The sequence below is a fragment of the Ictalurus punctatus genome, chromosome 15 (assembly GCF_001660625.3).
Source record: "Ictalurus punctatus breed USDA103 chromosome 15, Coco_2.0, whole genome shotgun sequence".
NCBI classification, from domain to species: domain Eukaryota; kingdom Metazoa; phylum Chordata; class Actinopteri; order Siluriformes; family Ictaluridae; genus Ictalurus; species Ictalurus punctatus.
Window position 1 is genome coordinate 10,277,727 of NC_030430.2, and position 21,876 is coordinate 10,299,602.

The 21,876-nt window shown below is 38.9% G+C and overlaps 1 protein-coding gene across 2 annotated transcripts in view; it reads left to right on the forward strand.

Moving 5' to 3' along the window:
• Window positions 1-21,876, forward strand: part of LOC108275773 (uncharacterized) — a 48,085-nt gene that overhangs the window by 21,517 nt on the left and 4,692 nt on the right. For both annotated transcript variants that reach the window (XM_053686161.1, XM_047160592.2), the window contains 5 exons: window positions 3,562-3,735; window positions 9,876-9,930; window positions 10,015-10,102; window positions 10,854-11,290; window positions 17,865-17,984. In XM_053686161.1, coding sequence (XP_053542136.1) covers window positions 3,562-3,735; window positions 9,876-9,930; window positions 10,015-10,102; window positions 10,854-11,290; window positions 17,865-17,984 — 874 coding nt within the window. The remainder of the gene's footprint in view (window positions 1-3,561; window positions 3,736-9,875; window positions 9,931-10,014; window positions 10,103-10,853; window positions 11,291-17,864; window positions 17,985-21,876) is intronic.

The window sequence follows — 21,876 nt, forward strand, 5'->3', positions numbered from 1 at the left end:
TTGCTCAACGTTTTTTTGTATAGCACTTTGGTGCAACTCTGTTGCTTTTAAATTTGCTCTAGAAATAAATTTTGACTTGACTTGACTTTGACACTCTGGGCCCACTCTACTAAGTTTAGGCAGCCCACACTCAGCCCACACTTTGGGCTGTCCCACTGGGGCCCTACCTGGGCTCCATATAGGGCCCATATGGGTTACACAGGTTTCTCCCATTTGGAGCCTACAGGAGTCTGCCTACATGGGTTGATGATGGGACCCAGCTAGGTCTATCATTTTTGTCTGCATGGGGTACCTTATTTTACAGTAACCCCTAAATACAAATATTACATTTAACCTACTACAGTCCACTAAGATGTAAAATGTATTGCTTCAATGAAGAGACCAGTAGTTCATGTTTTACATTATTAAGCAAGGTTTTAGTGGGAATAATTTGTATATAACTATAATAACTTTTGACATCTGAAAATACTGAAGTATTCCAAAGATAAGACAAAACAACAAAAAAAAAGATTTGAATTGCTAGTTTTATTCTCAGTTCTTATCTGAGATGGTTATGGGGCACCAGAAATTCAGGAAAAATGGTATACTGTCTTTTAACAATAAAAAAGAGGCATGAACTCTGAGGGAGTTACCTACCTAGTGACATTGGCTATCTGTTATTCTAACGTGACAAGAAGCCAACTAATGTTTTGGTTAACATTATGTTGTGAAATCAGTGTATTTCTAATATATTTCAGTTTTGATATAATAATGTAGTTCTTACCTTGGGTACACTGACTGACAGCAGTCACCTCTGGAAAATTTACAGCACAATGACAGTGGTGCAAATTGAAAAGTCAGGGGGTGGGGGGTTGGAATTACTGTGTGACTCACAAGATCCCGAAAAAGATCTTACAATAGTCTTTTTTCAAACTTTTTTTCCCTCCATATCCGCGGGCTCTGGATCCTTTTAAAGAGCAGTAAATTGGGTAAAATTGCATGAGTGTTGGCACTTTTAGATTAGATTCAAGTAGTTTAACTTACCAGCTATAACATTTGAACATTAGTCCAAGTGTCAAAACAACAAGAACAATAAAATATATATATACATTTTCAACAGTGCGTATTTGTGTACTATCTCGGACCCATGTAATCAGCCTATATGGGATTGATTGTGTTTGAACTTGTCTAACCCATTTGGTAAACCAAAATGGTCCCCATTTGTGTTGCCCATTTTGAGCTCATGCATTCATGTCCCATTAGTGACCCAACTAGGAGCCACATGGGGAGCCCACCTGGGTTCCGCCATGTGGGACCTACTTGGTTGACCCAAGTGGACCCCAGACAAGATGCCCATTTTGGGCCCATGCCCATTCAGTACCGCTGTAGCCCAAGTGTAACCCATGTGGGGCCTACACAAGCATGTTGGCTCGGTAACTGTTTTTTCAGTTATTGGCAAACAAGGACATAGTAAGATTGCCATTGTATGACTAGATTAATTATATAAATAAAAAATGAGAAGGCATTATGTCTATACTTGCTATGTCTTTTTGGCCCATGTTCCTAAAATTGGTGTCAGATTACTCAGTAGAGTCTAATATTCAATAATTATTAAAAACATTGAGATTTGCAAACAACACGGCCTCCACAGGACGATCACACCAAGTGGGGTGGAGCTTGATTTACAGTACTAATTGTAACCAAGAACTTGTTTCTTCAGGCCAATGTTATGAGGAGGTTATGCAAAGTTTCGGGTATGGTTGTCGAAAGTGGTGGAGATAATAATATATACATTCCAGTTAGCTGTTTCCCAGAAACCAAGAGTCTGATGGAGCTTACATTTCGTGTGCTGAATTGTTCTTCTAATATGTAACTGGACTAAAATTTCTTTTGGTTTACTTCAAAAACATGGCCTCCTTCAGCCAAATGTCTTTCACATTTTATGCAATTTCAGACATTTCATTTGTCAGGAATCTTCACAAACCTTAAAAGTATGTTAATCTATGGGATCTTTATTGTTCTTTGTAACAATAATGAACTGGCCACTGCGGGCGATATTTGCGGAAGGGGCTTGGACCCTGATAATCACAGCTTGTTACTATATTTAACAGTTATATTTTGTTTCTCCTTGTTCTCCAATTGCTGTGATCCAGAATGACCAATTCCTGGTGAGAGAAGATTACCTACCTGCTATTGGGAAATGACCTTAAAAGAAATTGTAGCCATCCACCCTCTTTATCTTTATCCAGATCTTTCAGTCACTATATTTATGTTGAGTTTTGTCTTTCTTGATAAAAATATACATCAACAGCCATAACATTTAAAACCACTGATGGGTAAAGTGAATAACATTGATAATCTCATTACAGTGGCATCTGTCAAGGGGTGGGATATATTAGGCATCAAGTGAACAGTCAGTTTTCGAAGTTGATGTGTAAGGATCTGAGTGACTTTGACAAGGGCCGAATTGTGATGGATAGATGACTGGGTGAGAGCATCTCTAAAATGGCAGGTCTTGCACGGTGTTCCCAGTATGCATTGGTTAGTACCTGACAAAAGTTGTCAGGGAAGGTAAACTGGTGAACTAGTATAAGGTCATGGGTGCCTGAGACTCATTAATGCATGTAGGAAGCGAAGGCTAACCCATCTGTTCGAATCCCAAGAAATAGCTATGGTAGCACAGATTGCTGAAAAATGCTGGCTATGAAAGGTGTCAGAACACAGTGCATTGTAGCTTGTTGTGTATGGGCTGTGTAGCCGAAGACCAGTCAGCATGCCCATGCTGAGCTCTGTCCACTTCCGAAAGTGCCTACAATGGGCACATGAGCATCAAAAAAGGACCATAGAGCAATGGAGAAAGGTGGCCTGGCTCTGATGAATCATGTTTTATTTTCATGATCATGTGGATGACCAGGTGCATGTGTGTCGCTTACCTGGGGAAGAGATGGCACCAGGATGCACTATGGGAAGGCAAATCGGTGGAGGCAGTATGATGCTCTGGGCAATGTTCTGCTGGGAAACCTTGGGTCCTGGCATTCATGTGGATATTACTTTGGCACGTACCATCCACCTAAATATTGTTGCAGACCAAATACACCCCTTCATGGTAGCAGTATTCCCTAATGGAAGTGACTACAGGTTGGGAGGATACAATGCATTTTTGCGAACAATCTAGATATGCAGACTTTAGAGAAAGAGCCCTAACATCATGTTGCTTCTAATTAAAAAAAAGGGTCCACTGTAAAAAATAGTCCACCAATAGTACTCTTGAGTTTTTACTGGGTAGCTGAATACTGAATATTGGTTTCTGTGCTTATTCTCCACTCCAGTCTGCTTGTCTATTTAATTCTTAGCTTTACACAACAGGGTTACAGCTTTAAGGATGCTGTACCCTTGCACCCTGACCCTTTACATTGATTTTTGCAGAGAAAATCATTTCACTGTACTGTATATGTACTGTATATGACAACAAATGCTCTCTTTAAGTAACCATAGCTGTTATTTACTCTACTTATTTATGTACTGTAGGTGTGCATTTTGAGAGACAGTGCCTTTCTTTTAATCTCATTCTTGTTTACACAGGTTCATGAGACTGCTTGGAGTGTGTAGAAGTTGTACATGTTCCTCTAAGTCTTGGTCCTCCATGGATATTTTGGCCTTCCCTTATGGTTCAATGCTGGTTCTGGGTGCCATCTCTGCTGCCTCAGCCTTCGTTGTCACCATCCTTATTGTGCTGGTGTGTGTGGGGTGTCGCACGTAAGTGAAGACCAGTGGTAATAGAACATGACTAATAACTTTATGTTCAATGTAATACTGAATTATTTAAAAGATCAAAAGATGAATATGAGCTGATAGATTAGAATTTCAGTTTATGATTTTTACATCTAGATATGTTCTGGTGGTGGTGGACCACCCAATTTTTAGGTGAGCAAAGGTATAAGAACAGATAGTCTTGTATATTTTGTGTATGAGCCTATTCGGTAGTGAAATTCATGTCAAATTTACATGTGATTTAATAGTTTATTAATTATCTTAAAAATCTAAAAGGTGTCCGTTGCAGCTGATACTTAGTCAAACACTGTACAGTTGGTTGTGTGACTGTATGTCATTCCCTTCAAATGCTATTGAGCTTTAAATTATGGTATATTTTGTGTATGAGCCCATTCGGTAGTGAAATTCATGTCAAATGTACATATGATTTAATAGTTTATTAAATATAAAAAATATAAAAGGTGTGCTTTATAGCTGACACCTAGTCGAACATTGTCCAGTTGGCTTTATGACTGTAAGTTATTCACTTCAAAAGCTATTGAGCTTTAAGTTATGGTATAGTTTGTGTATGTGTCCATACCGTATAAAAACATCACAATGTTTAGATATGATTTGACAATTAATTTTAATAAATATCAAAAATCTAAAAGGTGTGCTTTATATTTGATACCTAGTCGATCACTATACAGTTGGTTGTGTGACTGTAAGTCATTCCATTCAAATGCTATTGACGTTAGAAATGTGTATAACAATGTTGTATGTAACTTTATAGGCGGTCCCTTAATTTCCACATATCTGCAAATATCGAACGTCCAACGTCAAGCCAACTTTATGCCAGTTCGCCGGAAATAAAAAGCTAACTGTACGCTATAAACTAACTTCAGCACAGTCACTTGACTTCAACGTCACCATCACCAAGTTTTTTGGGAATTGTGCACAGTGAACCAGTTTATCTGCAAAGTTTTTTCCTGTTCGGCGTGATGATGTTTAATGTCCCTGACAACATCTGTAGTCCCATTTAGCAACATGTTACTGTCATCATGATTTCCCCTCGCGCAAGCGCTGGAGCTCGCAGTTCACTTCCGGGTTATTTAGTAACTTTCTACATGTGCATTTGTTATGATCTCTGTCCTGTCTCCGCCCCTGTATTGTCTTTGGTCGTTCCCTTATGTGTCATCATTAGTCTCAGCTGTTTTGCTTTCACCCTTAATTACATTTGTCATTTAAACCCCTCGTGTCTCTTTGTTCGGTGCGAAGTATTATGTGAGTTTTCCATGTACTTTCCATGTTTCCTTTTGTTCATAGTTTTGGTCTTATTCTCGACCTTGTTGTTTGATTCTTGTTTAGCCTTGTTTATGACCGTTTGCCGATCGCCTGACCTTTTGCTTGTTTTTGACCACGTTATTGTCTCATGTTTTGGATTTGTCTGCCTCTCTTCAATAAAGCTCTTATCTGCACTTGCATCCGTCCTAAACCTTCATTATGTGACAGTTAGCAACCACCTTTTCACTACATGTAAAATCTTTTTTTAAAAATCATGAGTCGCATTTTACTGGTGTATTTTATGTCGTAGAATAAAACGTGAAAAAATTTTGAGCTTGTGTTCACCACAGACCTTATTTCAGGCTTTTAACCAAAATCCCATTCAAAAACCCATTGATCTGGGACGATGGATCCGAAGGGAGAAAATGCTAACTCGTTTCCAGGTTTTGGCATTACAAAATTGTCATCCCTATGCCACTCTATGGTGATTGGCAGTAAGTTTAGGAAGCGTTTGATTTGATATGCAGCTGAGTTTTCTATGAGCGGAGGACGAACTTTAAACGTCAATATCGCAGTCGATCAGATCATGTTCATTTAATTGTGGACAGTCAAAAAAGTAATCACGATCGATATTTGATTAATTGTGCAGCCCTATGTTAAATATAGGTGTGCAGCAATTATTGGCACCTCTATGAATTCATATGAGCTAAATATATTTGATGTATATTCCCATTGATATTTAAAAAAAATTTAAGTACTAGGAGTTCACTCATGACTTCCTGTTTTACAGGGTATAAATATGAGGTAACACACAGACCAAATTCCCTTAGTCATTCATAACAATGAGTAAGACCAAGGAATATAGCTACGATGTGTTGCAAAAGGTTGTTGACCTTCACAAAATGTGACATGGCTGTAAGAAAATAGCTCAAGCATTGAAAATGCCCATTTCCACCATCAGGGCAATAATTAAGAAGTTCCGGTCAACTGGAAATGTTCTGAATTAGCCTGGAATTGGATATGTGTCTATAGTGTCTCAATGCACTGTGATGAGGATGGTTCGAGTGACCAAAAAATCTCCAAGGATCAGAGCTGGAGAATTGTAGAGCTTAGTTGCATGTTATTGTCAGAAAGTCTCCAAAACTGCAATCCAAAGTCACCTATATCACCACAAGTTGTTTGGAAGGGCTTCAATAAAAAAGCCTCTTCTCTCGTCTGAAAACTCGAGCATCTTCAGTTTTCCAGACACCACTGGAACTTCAAATGGGATCGGTTTTATGGTCAGATGAAACCAAAATAGATCTTTTTGGCAATGAACACCAGAGGTGGTTTTGGCACACACAGAAAGGTAGCACCATGCCCATGTTTAAATATGGTGGTGGTTCTTTAATGTTTTGGGGCTGTTTTTCTGCCAGAGGACCTGAACATTTTGTTAGGATACACATGACATCATGGATTCTATCAAATATCAACAGATATTAAATGAAAACCTGACTGCCTCTGTCAGAAATCTTAAAAATAGGCCATGGTTGGATCTTCCAGCAGGGCAGTGAGCCAAATCCAGGTCCTGCCATGACCATCCCAGTCCCCAGTCCTCAAATTTGAAGGATCTGGAGAGATTCTGTATGGAGGAATGGTCTCAGATCCCTTGCCATGTATTCTCCAACCTTATCAGGCATTATAGGAGAATACTCGGAGCTGTTATCTTGGCAAAGGGAGGTAGCACAAAATATTGACTAAAAGGCTGCCAATAATTGTTGCACGCCTATATTTAACAAAGTTAATTTTTTGGACCTGTGTTTTGTTTGCAGTTGTTTGATATCCATGAGAGCAGAGTATTTTTGTGAATTAAAAAAAAGTTAAACAATAAAGACAATTTTCCCAGCCTTCTTTACTCATATTTACCAAGGTGCCAATATTAGTGGAGGGCACTGTCATTTTGAACTTGAGTTGGAATGTGATTAGTTAATTATGAGCACAGTTACATTCTCCATTATAAATTGTTGTGTACATGTTTACAACCAGGTTATTGTTCTTTCCTTTTCCCCTAAAACATTTCTTTTACATTCACTTTTTCATTCAATTTTTTTTCACTTGAATTTTGTTGGTTGATTTATCACATTAGAAGTGGAAAAGAGGTGGGATGGCCACACCCACAGATTCTTGGCTACATCTGAGTGTCTCTCATCTACTCTATTGGGTGGGCCCTCCAACAATAAAAAAAAAAAAGCTTCCACAGTAAGCCCTTGAAGGACAGGGGCTGTTGAGCTTTACAGCCAAAAACTTGGATGGTGATTACATTAGGTAAATGGCTCCTGATGATGATTCAGGGTTACAGAGTACAGTTCTGCAACTGGTGCCCAGCATGTTCAGAACTGAAGGGATTTATATTCTGGGATCTCTTTCATCCCAACTACTTCACACTCAGAAGGGAAATGTTAAAGAGTATTGGAGTATTGGAGGTCCACTTTAATTTGCCAAGAGAACACCATTATCTGCAAATAACTGGAATATTACCTCTAACCCCCATACCAGACACCTTTTCAACCTTGGCTGCATCGTGATAGAGTCCAAAACCCACCCTTCAACTTAAGACCAAGAATGTATACACAACCCTCACTGCATTCATATAGAGACCCAATTGCACAAAGTGGATCCAGATGTGCTCCATGCAAACTCTCCACTGGTATCCCACATGGATTTGTTCTGGGTCCTCTTCTGTTCTCATTCTATACCCACTTTCTCAATGAGGGCATGACCTCACATGGTTTTTCATAACACTGCTATGCTATCCTCTCCTTTCCTCGCGCTGACACTCATGTTTCTGCACCAATCTCATCATTGATGGCTTTTCAACAGTGGAAACTTTATCCCTGGAGATGTATCCCTATGTCAATCTCTTGTGATCTCCCTGGACAACTCTCAGATTACACCATCTGGTCACACACAAGACTCACTCATGCAGGTTTCTTCTTTACAACATCAGATGGATAAACAATTTATATTCACAGAGGCCACACAAGTGCTTGATTAGTCTCTTGTTATTTCAAGACTGGACTACTGCAATTTGCTCATAACAGGTCTTCCACTGCATTCCATGCAACCCTTATATCCAGAATACAGCTGTATCTGCCCATTGCTTTGTTGCCTCCATTGATGTCCTGTAGCTGCCTGCGTCAGAATTTTAAAAACTGCTGTTTGCCACCAAATGGACCATACTCCACCTATCTGAAGGCACTTATCTCTTTCATCTCACCTCTCTCATCAACAAGGCATTTTTACCCACAGGACTGCTGTGTAACTAGTTTCTACCCACTACTTTGTGTAATTTCTAGAAAAGGCAAATGACACCCAGATCTACCCATGTCCACCAACATTCTCCATCTACTTTGGGGGAGTTTGAGAAAATTCAGCTTCAGCCAAGCCAAGTTCGGCTGAAGACATTTTGTCCAGTATTGTCATTGGTTATTTCCCGTATGTGTGTCATTGTTTTCAGCTGTCTTGTGTTTCATCCCTGATTATGTTTGGCATTTAAACCCCTCGTGTCTCTTAGCACTTCACGTAGTATTGAGTGTATTCACCATGCGAAGCCTTTTGTTCGTGTTTTGTTTCATGGTTTTTGATCTTGCATCTAGTTTCTCGTTTTGTGTTTTGCCTTGCCTAGTTTATGCACATTTGCCGATCGCCTGACCTTTTGCCTGTTTTTGGACTATGCTTTTGATTACCAATTTGGATTTGTCTGTCTGCCTCTCTCAAATAAAAGTCTCTAACTGCACTTGCATCCATCCTAACCTCTATTACGTAAAATACGTGACAAGTTTATTATGCAGGTTGAAAAGCAGTCCAAGTATTCATGACACAATTGCTCAGTATTACTGAGGTGTTATGAAGATAAAATAATTTATGGTGTGCCTGAATGTGTCACTGTTAAGACTATCAGATGAAAGAGCAAGATCTCTCAGCAAGAGTTTGTCTTTTAGCTGCCATCAGCAAGCTAGCTCTTACTGTGGCTGCCTGATCAAGCAGCAGTGCCTGAAACTGTGCTTATATAAAAGGAATATAAATAGACATCATAAACAAAAGATATCATACAGAATGAACTAGACACCTAACAGTTAGCTAGCTAAAAATATAAGTTCTGGTTGTAGGAAAATGGTTGGTCCACTGCTTGCACTGGACTGCAGGCTGAATGTAGGGGCTTTCCTGAAATCTCTGTGCATCAGGGCTATTAGACTCAGCTAGCTAATGCTTGAACTTAGGGAATGATTACTTTTGGTGTATGTGAGCTGGCATATGACATATGATTGTCATGGTAATCCCAATAGCTCAGGACCATCTTATTTTTTTTCTCTGACTAAATAGTCATTTTTTTCATTGCCAACAAAAAGCCCTATGCACTGAAGCTATATGGTTGTATCTTTTCTACAATAGGGAACAGGGTAAATTGAATGTGTTATCAATTGACAAAGTCACAAATTCTAATCACTCAGCAATGATGACGGTGACAGAGCTGAAAGCCTTTTATACACTTTGGAGCACATATTACAGTATGCACATGTTAGGTATTTTAATGTTCACATGCAAGCATTGTCAGAGATGCACAAAGGTGGAGAAGGATCAAACAGAGGGAAGTGTGAAGGAAGTGAAACCCAATGAGGGGGTGTGAAAAATAAGAGAATGGCAGAGGTTTTCAGAGAGATATGGGTATATGGAAAAGATGGAGAGATGAAAGGAAGAGAGGAATATAGGGGTATGTTTCTCCCTTCTCTAATTTCTCTAGCTTTATGAGGCATGTTTCTCCCTACTCATATAAAAATATCATATTTTTTCTCTAGCGTTAACCATGTAATTTTCTCTTGCAGGAAAAGCAAAAGTAAACACAGCCATGCCAGTGTGGGGGACCAAAAGAGGGACATGGTGAGTGAATTTATGCTGATAACAGGCATACGTTAAAGTATGACACACATGTACATGCACACATTAAAGATGTACGTGTTGCAGGGTATTCTTCGTCAGTCCAAGCTGAGTTCCATGAGTAAATCAGACACACGCCTGCATGAGATGCACCGACTGCCTTGCAATGCAAATGGTGAGTGCAAAGTGTGTGCGCATTTGTATGTGTGTCAGAGACGGGTGTAATGTGATAAAATATTTTTAAAAGAATTTAAACTGGGCTGCTGGGAATTGTTATCTAATAATTTTTATTCATTCATAAACAATAACAAATAGCAATGTGCAGAGCATAACTTTATTCAACTCCTGAACTTGTACAGTTCCTCAGCTACTTCACTTGAGTTCATAACTGGCCTCAGCCAAATGCCCTGTGCATCTTTCTGGTAAGCTTTGCATCAAATGTGACTGAGTATGCTAGGGAACTATCTTGCGAAACAACATCGAGCCTAATTTACCAAAGGTGGATTAATTCGTAAATCATTTGTACCGGCGTTCACAACAGAAATTTATTTATGAAAGTCCTGTAATTTTGGGGCCAAAAAAATATTTGTATCCTATGCATGCTTGTGAGTGTGTGTGAATTGATTGGCCTCAAAATTGGGGTCACATCATTAATCAAGTAATCTGTGATCCATGTTTTAATTAAAGGTCAAGACAATTTTACTGTCCTCATATTTGTATACATGTACATGGTGGATGAACATACCCCTGGAATAACTGGTGCCATGTGCAAGTCACACAGAAGTATTGTACACAGGACTGTATAACATGCAAATTCTACAGGATGAAGAAGTGTAAGATGAGCAAAATATACCAAATAACAGATCCAGTACAATGACTAGCCCATTTACTGCTTTTAGTGAATAACAGATCTGTATTGTTGATAGGTGCTCCTAAGAATCGCCCAGCCAGCATGGACCTACTATTGCTGCAAAGTCACCGCTCAACCTCTGACCGTCTTCCGACCTCTGGCTGCCAGATGCCCTGCCTCCCCACTGGCTCTGAGAGTGAGGAGCGTGACCATGTGTCCCCAGAGTACGAAGGACTATATGAAAGGGTTGGTGTGTGGAGAGCTCCTCCCCCAGCTCCACTTCTGAATACAATACAAAGCCAATCAATTACTGAGAACAGACGAGGAGGAGGAGGGGGAGTGGAGAATAGAGGACTGAATGAGGCAGTGCAAGCGGAAATGATGGCCGAGTATGCCTCTGTGAGGAAGGTGAGAAAGCTGGAAAGAGGAAGGAGGCAGGAAGGATCAGAGGAGGAAAATACATCAGCGTCATCCAATACCATGGAACCTTTCCACATACCCAACTTCCCCAAGGTAAACACACAGATTCAGAGTGCCAAGAGTCAACTAGTTACAGAATAATAGGATTTTGTTTATAATGGCTCAGGGAAGACCCAGGATTATTTCTTACATTTGGCTTGGGTATATTTGGGGACCCCTTAGGACCTAGACTCTATCAGAGATAGAGAAGTCTGGGCTGACCTCACTCTGTTGTCACAGCAAACCTTGTACAGTAAAGTCTGTATGCTATTTCTCAGGCCATGACCTGAATGAACCATCAACTTATCAGTTGAACCTTTTTGTTGTTATATAGAAGGGCTTTAAAGTTTGTATTATGAACCAGTTGAGCAAGAATCTTGGGGTACAGTACTTGCATTTGCATTGTCTCTTTAGACAGGGATTCCCTTGTTGCATCATTATTCTGGAGGGGACTCCCAGCTGTGTTGATTTGTCAAAGATTTGGTCGGCTTTGGAGTGGCATCTTGGGAAATCAGTCAGGGATGGTGAATGGAGTGAAGGCATACCCAGCAGAGTCTTGTAGGCAGATTGCAGAAGAACATTTAATGAGTGAATAGGTGGTTCACAGTGGTTCACAAAGGATGGAGTCAGGGGCTTTGCACCAACCAGTCTTGATGCTTCTCAGAGTCTCATGATGATGTCTCAGAGCAAATCTCCTCATGATGTTCAGTAGTGAGAACTTCTGAAGCACTTGGTTGACGACAACTCCTGAGTGACTCCTAATAGATGGCTCAATTCGTCTCCAAGATGCATCGGTGTCATAGGGTTTTAACCCTTTCTAACTGGGCTGACCTCAAATTGCTCAACATGGTCTTAGGGCGAGGTGTAAACTGCATTCTCTGCCTATTACATTAATCAGTCCATTGTCTCTGTAGTCATGTTTCACACTTTCATGAAGCGTGGATCAAACTTTAGTCCCAAATATTAACACATTCTACTTAAATTTTATTGGTGTCATCTTTCAGGAAATCATTCAATGAACACACACATAACAAACAAGACATATATTGGCTGTTCTTAATAGACTGATCAACCATAATAAGGCATGCTAAATAATCAAATGAGTAATTTCAACCTTGTGACTATACGCATTATAAGTACAAAATAAATAATGTAAGAAAATAATCGATTGCAGTTATTAATGTGTCATTTTCTTAGTCAGACTTTCCAGACAACTATTATAGTGTTCTAATGCAGTCTGTGGAAAGTGAGAATTGTGGTGACAACATGGTGAACTATGTTTTGTTGTGGGGAAAGATCAAAGGTCTAAATCCTTGATTCCAAAGGCCATATAATTGTCTATGGATTTTTTTATTAGGATACCTTTGTCCGGAGGAAACCTATTGTTCTCCTTCTCCTTCTTCTTCCTATTATCTCACTCAAGCTGCCACTGTTGGGCCCTTAAGCAAGGCCCTTAACCCTCTCTGCTCCAGGGGCGCCGTATCATGGCTGACCCTGTGCTCTGACCCCAGCTTCCTGACAGGTTGGGGTATGCAAAGAAAACAATTTCACTGTGCTGTACTGTATATGTGACCAATAAAGACTCATAATCATGATAGATTTTCCAGTACATTTGAAAATTTATCCAAAACAACAAAAATCTTCTCATGAACCGTAGATCTGATTGACTTGAACTGTGGTACATATGTGTGGGATACATGTCTTTCTATGGGGCAATACGCAATAAGGAATAAAATAAAAATTGGCCGAACTATTTATGTATTGGTAAATTAACAACTGTTGCACATATTTCTTGTGTCCATAAATCAGTTGAACATTAACCTATGGACTTGATAGGTGCCATACACAAATAGGACACTATAATATGTTACCATGTATGATGGAAACTGTAGGGCTAAAATATAAAGGGTTTATTAATTGGCCCACTGCGCTCCTATAACCAAAGATGTAAATAATTGTAGGTGAAGGTTAAATGCGTGTTTTAGTTTATGATTTATATATATGACTCCATTTAATAATAACTGTTAACTTATTCATCTGACTCCAAAGAATAATCTCCTAGTTAGTGCTAGAAGTAGCTATAAAATCTCAGTGTTATAATAATAGTATTAAATTATAGTATTTAATCTAAATTTAATATAAATCTAAAAGTATTTAATCTAATAGTATTTAATCTAAAGCAGCTTCAAGCAGAGCTTTCATAAAAATGATGTTTCTACGTCAGAGGCTTTTATATAGCTTCTTTATTAATCCATTATGTTGTTAGCTCGGCGGTTTCTATCAATGTGCAAGCCTAGGCCTTTCCTATTTTACTTGTCAGAGCTTCTGTTTAAATTTCAAGTATTAGCCTTTTCTTTTAGCTTATCAGAGGTTGACTTTAAACGTGTCTAACACACTATAACTTTAGCTTAGGAAACTATTTCTACTAATTATACAAAACATATAGATCATGCACTCTTAGTGCATAATACGTTTTCAGAAGAACCACTGAATATTTAGAGATAGGAATAGCAAATTAATTTATTACACAAAATCACAAATTAAGTTATACATGAAATAGTTTGTCTGACTGTCTATTAGGCAGACATTTCTGGCTCATTTGGCAACAACTAATGCTAACAGAAACAGTAAGTCCTCTCCAGAACCATGAAGCTTCCTTAATTTAGTTAATTTTGCTAAATTTTGTTCTACTGTGGCACACTGAAACTAGAGAATAGACTTACACTTACACAAACTCCTTGTGTGTGTGTGTGAGCAAACTTGGCAATAAAGCTCATTCTGATTCTGATTGGCCAAACCATTTGGCCACTACAGGTCAGTGAAATTTTAGGCCATAGCATGTATATCTATACTAAAATGGCCATATTTTTTGATTGCAAAATCAAATTTCTACGAACTTTACAATACATGATCAGAAGGACACTACCTGGCTCAAATTGAGGCATAAAGTTGTGGTTGAAGAAAATATGACAAAATGTACATATCCATTATTAAATAAAAAATATGATGCCTTTACTCATGTTCTAATATTAACAACATGAAAGGCCATGGTTTGGGAATAGCTGCACACAAAATAAAGTCTTTATCTAAGTTTCAACAATTTAACCCTGCTTTTTAAACATTTTTGCATCCTAGCTAAATGTCAGATGAAAATGCTGACTTTTAGTGAGGTTAATTCAATTGACATTATGTATCTGCCTCAAAATGTCAGTTTGATGCCCATCTAATCACTACTCCAATCTCACAGATGATATAAATAAACTAAAATCTGTAATATCAACTGTGTTCTCTTACATGATCATGACTCAAAGTTTCCTGATTTTAGAAGAAGAAGCTTTTATTTGTCACATATATGTTACAACACAGTGAAATTCTTTTCTTCACATTTCCCAGCTTGTTAGGAAGGTGGGGTCAGGGTCAGCCATGATACGGTGCCCCTGGAGCAGAGAGGGTTAAGGGACTTGCTCATGGGCCAAACAATGGTAGCTTGGTGGTGCTGGGGCTTGAACACCCAACCTTCCGATCAGTAAACCAGAGCCTTAACCATTGAGCCACCACTTTTGATACAATAGTTAGTGTTTATCAGGCTGTAGGTCCTATGAAGCTAAAATATGTTTGATGCAGTCTCACTCAAATTAGCCTCTTTTGGCATATGTTTTGGAAAATAAAGTGTGGAAATGAATTTTTTAGCTTCATTCTTTTGCCTAAACTATCAAAAATTGTCTTTTGGATCATTTAGCCACACCCACACAAATTTTGCATAATATGTTAAACCTACTTTTGCAAACTAGATTTTTGGCCAGTCTTAACAATATTGATGTGAAACTACTTGGGAGAGTGTGAACCTCAATAAAATATTAAATATCAAAACATGTTGACATTCATAAACAATATGTCCACCATAGGTCAGTCAGTTCTTAGGAGATGGAGTTAATTTACTCAAATACCTGTACTTCATGATTGGTCATATGGATTTGAAACAAAATAGAAATACAGTTCAGCACAAAGTTCCTGCAAGAACTGTAACCAATCAAGCTAGAATTTGTTAAGGTGTGCTAATCCACAATTGGCCAATCACCATTGGTTTTAGCAGGCAGTTGACAAGGTTCCCATTAAGCTATTGTCATGAAAATGTAATGGTAATTTCACAAAGGGACCTACTAGTAGCTGATACTGTGTCATATAATTTTCCACTGGAGGCATTACTCACATTCTTAGGGTTTGGAGTTAAGTTCAATTAGCTGTTTCTCAGAAATCAAAAGTAAAATTGAGCCAAAAATTTGGTCTGGTGCATCAATCTGCTAATCTGTAACTGGATTTTTAATAATAGTATTTCATCAAAATCATGGCGGCCTTCAGACAGTCAGCTTTCAACATGAATGTTAAACAACTACCATTGAGCTATCATCACAAAACTTCATAAGTATGTTGATCTAAGGTCTCTTTATGGTTCTATGTGTGCTCCGACCTGCAGGTTGCTGTTTGCGGCTAAATTTCTTATTTTTATTCGGATTTGCCACTGAAATGAATCATGCAGACCAAACTGGAAAAAGTAAAAGAGATGCAAAACTTGGTCAACTGGTAGTACTCTGTGTCTGAATACAGAGCCCAATCAGCTTGGTAGTGGCACTATAGTGCAAGTGTATATGTTTGTATGTCATCTCAAGAACCGTACTACACTCAAAATGATTTTTTGCTCTTATTCCTTGGCTTATTCTGAATTAAACTAGGCCCGGCACTAATTTCTCTCAAGATGTATTTTTGCTCATTTGCATAATATGCAAATAAATAAATAAATTGTGAACTCGTCCTAGGATTTTGGCCAAGCTTCACAAATTTGGTATCAAATTACTAAGGGGAGTGTAATAGTAATTATGACATCTACTTGGAGCTATATTCTTTACATATATGATTATATACTTAAATATTTATTGCTTATGGGGCAGTGGTGGCTTAGTGATTAAGGCTCTGGGTTACTGATCGGAACGTCGGGGGTTCAAGCCTCAGCGCTGCCACTGTTGGGTCCTTGACCAAGGCCCTTAACCCTCTCTGCTCCAGGGGTGCCATATCATGGCTGACCCCAGCTTCCTGACAGGCTGGGGTATGTGAAGAAAGCAATTTCACTGTGCTCTACTATATATGTGACCAATAAAGACTCATTATAATTATCATTATTTTAACACAGTTGGGGCAAGTAGGTGTGAGATCAAAACTCAGTAATTCCTAGTTCCCGTTCCCTTTTCAAAATAATAATAATAATAATAATAATAATAATAATAATAATAAAACATAGCCATAAGCGGTAGTCATCGGAGTCCAAGCACCTTTAACAAATATCACTTCCAGTGGCCAGCTCTTGCCAACAAAATTTTATGAGTATAAAATGTCTGAAATTGCATGAAATGTTGCTGAAATGAAAGCTGATTGGCTGAAGACAGATATGTTTTTGACATAACCCAGTGGAAATTAAAATCCAGTTACAGATTTTCAGAACAACTCAACAAACCAAATTTCAGCTCAGTCAGGCTTTTGGTTTCTGAGAAACAGCTATTTGAACTTAACTCTGCCCCCTATTGACCTCAAACTTTGCATAACTCATAACATTCACCTGAAGATGCCTTTCATGTGAACGCACACAACCAGTCCTCAGTTAAAGCTGTTTAAGTAAATCAAGCTCCTACTAGTATTGATTGGCATGTGGAAACCATGTTTGCAATTGCAACATGATTCATTATTGAGGATTAGACTGCTGAGTTTGACACCATATTTGAGAACACAGGTGAAAATTCCTAGGACTAGTTTGCAAAAATATATTTAGCATATTATGCAAATGTTCATAAAGTTCATATATTTATTTGGTGTAGTGCATAATATAAATGCTTGTTTGAATATGCATAGGATATACTTTTTCTTATAAATCAGTGATTTTAAATATCAACCTCTGGTTGTAGACAGCAGATGAGCACAACAGTGTATAGGTATGTATATTTTTGAGTATGACATGTATGAATGTTCATATCTGTGTTTCCCCAAATTGTGTGTGTGTGTGTGTGCTCACACTTCTGCATGTCTTCCTGCTGCTACAAAGTTGTGCACCAATACAGATGCTGCCAAATGCTAAATGCATTTCATATTTTAGCCTGTGAATGGCTATGTGCAGATCTGTGTGCATGTGCACACAATGGGGTAATTATGTAAGAGGGCTTTTGGCAGGCTGCACTGTGTGTTTTGTGTTGAAGGTAGTAGAGAGGAAATGCTGAGGTGGAAACTGCTTCAGTCAGGGAAATAAATAGCCAGACACACAGCAAACGTTTATGTTTGTAAACTTTCATCACTGGCTCTGCATCCAAGTTCTAACTCCTACACCTAACACTGAATTTTATATGGTGATAAAATAGTCATGGGTGAAAGTTCTTCGTTACAGATATGTGGAAAAAGCTGTTGAGTATTTTGTGTTAAACATGCTTCATGCATGTGTGTGTGTGTGTGTGTGTGTGTGTATGGAAGATAAAAAGGAGACTGAAGGCAAGAATCACAGCATCTGATTGTCATTTTGTGTGTGTATGTTTTTGTACATATAGAGATGGATATGAGCTATATTCTGTAAAACTCTCTGTCTGGCCACTAGGGGGCAGTGTCCATGGGTGATGGAGAGGAGTACATATGGAAGCCTCCTGACGAGAGCAACATTCTCTTTTTGAGGGGTCCATCACTGGAGAATGGCCTCAACAATGCGCACAAGACAGAGGTAAAAGCATAATGCTTTTCTGACATCTGAGACAGGGTGCTGTTAAGCTAATGTCTTCAGATTTTGATCAATGATCTATTTGGACTGCTGGCATTCTTGACCACTCATACACACACACACACACACACACACACATCCAAACATCTCAGGCCTTATGTGACCTGAACATATCCAAACATGTTTGTCTCTAATATATGACCCGCAGAGGTCAGAGTGGATGACTAATGTCTGATGTCCCACATGTTGCTGTTGCTGACTTTGTCTTTAATGTCTGTCTTGCACTGTCTATTTTCTGGCAGGGGTTGTTTACTTGGACAGGAAATAAATGGAATAAGTGGTAATGGAGGCAGGAGATTGATTCATTCATTTCTAGTTTGCTTACCCTTTTCCTAACAACAATAATAAATAAAATAGCTATTTTAACTTATCCCCGCCCTCTATCGACATTCATTTCTCAAACTTTGCATACACCATAACATTCACCTGAAGATGTCTTTCACATGGACACATACAGCCAGTCATCAGTTAAAGAAAATCAAGCTCCTAATAGTATTGATTGGCATGTGGAAACCATGTTGTTTGCAAATTTCAACATGATTTTAATAATTATTGAGGCTTAAACTTTGAGTTGACACCATGTTTGGGAACATAGGTGAAAAATTTCTAGGACTATTTTGCAAATATATATTAAGCATATTATGCAAAGGTTCCAAAATTCACATATTTGTGTGGCTAAAAGGCCCAAAAGGCAGATTTTTATGTGTTCAGCCAAAGAATATAAGGGGGGAAAAATCACTATTAACCTCATTTTTAACTATTAACCTCTAGAGATATACTTGTTTTTCTGTGAAAAACCATGAATAGCATTTGAGTTAGCCGCACGATTTACTATTATGTCCCTAGAAGACCCTATCATTCAAGTTTAATGACAATAGGTCAATGTTTACCCTGCTTGCTGGAAACTGATTGGCTGATGGTGGCTATGTTTTGTAAGTAAACAGGTCATCACCAAAGGCTGACTTACAGATTAGCACTAGTATGCAGTCTACCAAATATTAGCTCAGTAGGACTTAGTTTCTAAGAAAGTGTCATTTGCACTTAACCCTGCCCGTATGTATTACCACAACTTATGCATATGATCTTAGAATGTTTGTTGTGTACAAATCCATGCAACCAATTATGAATTAAAGCTGAGTAAATTAGGCTCCACCTCATAAGAATTGATTTTCATGTAACAGCCATATTGTGTATAAATGTCAGCCTGTTTTTGAAAATTGAGTTTCACAGAGTAGTTTGACAGTTCTTTTTGAAGATCCAAAAATTCTAGGACTAGTTTGCAAAAGTAGGTTTAACGTATTATGCAAATTTTGACAGATTTGATCATTTGGGTGAAGCTAAATGTTCCAAAAGTCAATTTTGTATGACAATCAAGGTAAAAAAAAAAAAAAAAGAAAAGGAAAAAAAAGCTATTTAAATATACACCATATTTTCCAAGAGATATGCTTGATTTTTTATGCACAAACTTGAATGGTGCTCCCCAGTGAGCAATTTAAATGAGACTGCATTGGCTACTAGAGCAGAACATCAATGCATAATACCAAATTTCAGCTTGATCAGGCTGTTCTTTAGAAACAGTTATTTGACCTTAGCTCTGACCCCTATTTATGTCCATGCCCCATACACTGCATATGACTTTATATTTTCATGCAATTCCATTAAAAAAAATCAAGTTACAGTTGTTTGAGTAAATTAAGCTCCACCTTGTAAGAATTGATTGACATGTGGCTGCCATATTGTTTACAAATCTCCCGCCTTTTCCCTTTGTGTGAAAATTGTTCTCCCTGTGCTTTGGGGGTTTCCTCCAGATACTCCGGTTTCCTCCCCAATCCAAAGACTTTGTGGGCTAATTGGCATCTCTAAATTGTCCATATTGTGAGTTTGTGTGCGATTGTGCCCTACAATGGGATGGCACCCAGTCCAGGGTGTCCCCTGCCTTGTGCCCCAAATCCCCTGAGATAGGCTCCAGACTCCCTGTGACCCTGTGTAGGATAACTGGTACAGAAAATTGATAGAATTAATGCTTGGACCCCTAATAAATTTGTGAGGTATCTGCATGACTATAGTCAGAGCCTGTCCTCCAATGCAGTCTCATACCAAGTTCTTCAGTTGGATTACTTGGAGGTTTCCCTTCATCTTCCTGCAATGTTTTACCCTCAGTGTCTCTTACTTAGTGGAAGCATTACTGTCCTCGAACTTCCTAGTTACCGGCTGTGGCTTAGGTCACTCATGATTGACCTACTTCATCATGTGATCATCACCTCCACTGAGTTTTCATTCAGTTACACCTAGGCTACCAGGGAATAGGAATAGTGTTCATGCTTGAACATGCAGACTAATAGCTGTGGCATAGCACTTTAGGAGTGCTAGAACCCTAGCACAAGGGCCTTGTACGCTGGAAGTTCCTAGCAGTGTTTATAATGGAGCTAAACACATGTTGGGAATATCATTTTAGACAACATTTTTGACAGACGATCACCTCCCAGCAAGGGCTGGGAGAACTGCATACAGTAGTGCTAAGCTCATCCCGCATCCTCAGATGACCAGATGGTTCCTGAGTGACAATGTGGCTGAACCTTTGGATCCTGCTTAAGGTTATGTATCTCAACCTTGAGAACATTAGTTATTAGTTTGGCTATTAGTTTGGAACAGTCCCTGTCTAAGCAGATTCTTGGGCCACTGGGTGATGGGTCATAACCACAACCTATGGATGGGCTAAAAGCTCAGTCCTACCATGAATGGCCATACCAGAAAGGATGTTTCATTGTCATGGACACTACTGAGAGGCATGATGCTCCAGGAGTTCTGTACTGCTGAGCATGGCCATTCACCTGTCCAGATTTTATAAGATCAACCCCCAGTGGAGTGAGTGTGCTGATCATATTCGAACACCCTTCCAGTCAGTGTGAGATGATTCCTTGGGATCTACTGGTTTAGGTTATCCATGTGTTAAAACACCACCCCTGCTATATATGTCATAATACAATGTTAAATAACTTGACATAACCACCAGCTTGTCACTCAAAACCACTGAAGCCAAAATCTGTGAGAAAGTTCCAAAGGGAACAATGACCATTGATATTTTACCATTTTATAAGGTCACTGTGTGACTTTGTGGTAAAGGTCTTGACATGCATGTGCACAAGACGGTATCCAGATGAAAAAACACCACCCTTGGCAGTTATGTGGAGTTCGTACAACAGGATTACATATGTAAATGAAGCATATTCACATCCTTTTTTAAGTTTTGAAATTTCTGTTGACTCCCCCCACCCCCGCACAGCACAGTGCAGGTCTACCTACTGGGTCAGCGCAATACTGCAGCAGCTTTGCTGTGGAAACAGCACATGCACCCAGGGAAGTGACACTTGCACTGAGGTGCTGCAGGAGATCTGAGAAATTCATCCAGGCATAAACAAACATTTTTGCCAATGCTGAGCCAAAACTGTCATGAATGGCTCCCCCTAGTGGAGCCAAATTGCAATCTGGGAAAACGAAACAATCCTCTTAAGGCTTTCTTAACAGCTGCAGTTTTGTAAATTTGGAAACTTCTATCTGTTGACTCCCTCCACTCCCACACAGCAGAGTACACATCTCTCAACACAAAGCATGGTGGAGCTCATTTAACACAGGAAAAACACAGTGAGACAAATGCAAAAGGACTTGGTGAACTCTCTGTTTAGGGTTTATGCTTTGAGTAGGTAGTCTTATTTACAGCACACCAACACTTTCGCACAGTCATCTGACATAATTGTGTAAAAGTATTCTCTTCTCCCACCACCGTCCTTACACTGACAAACAAATGCCTTAAAGGTCACTCTCTGACTGATCTGAA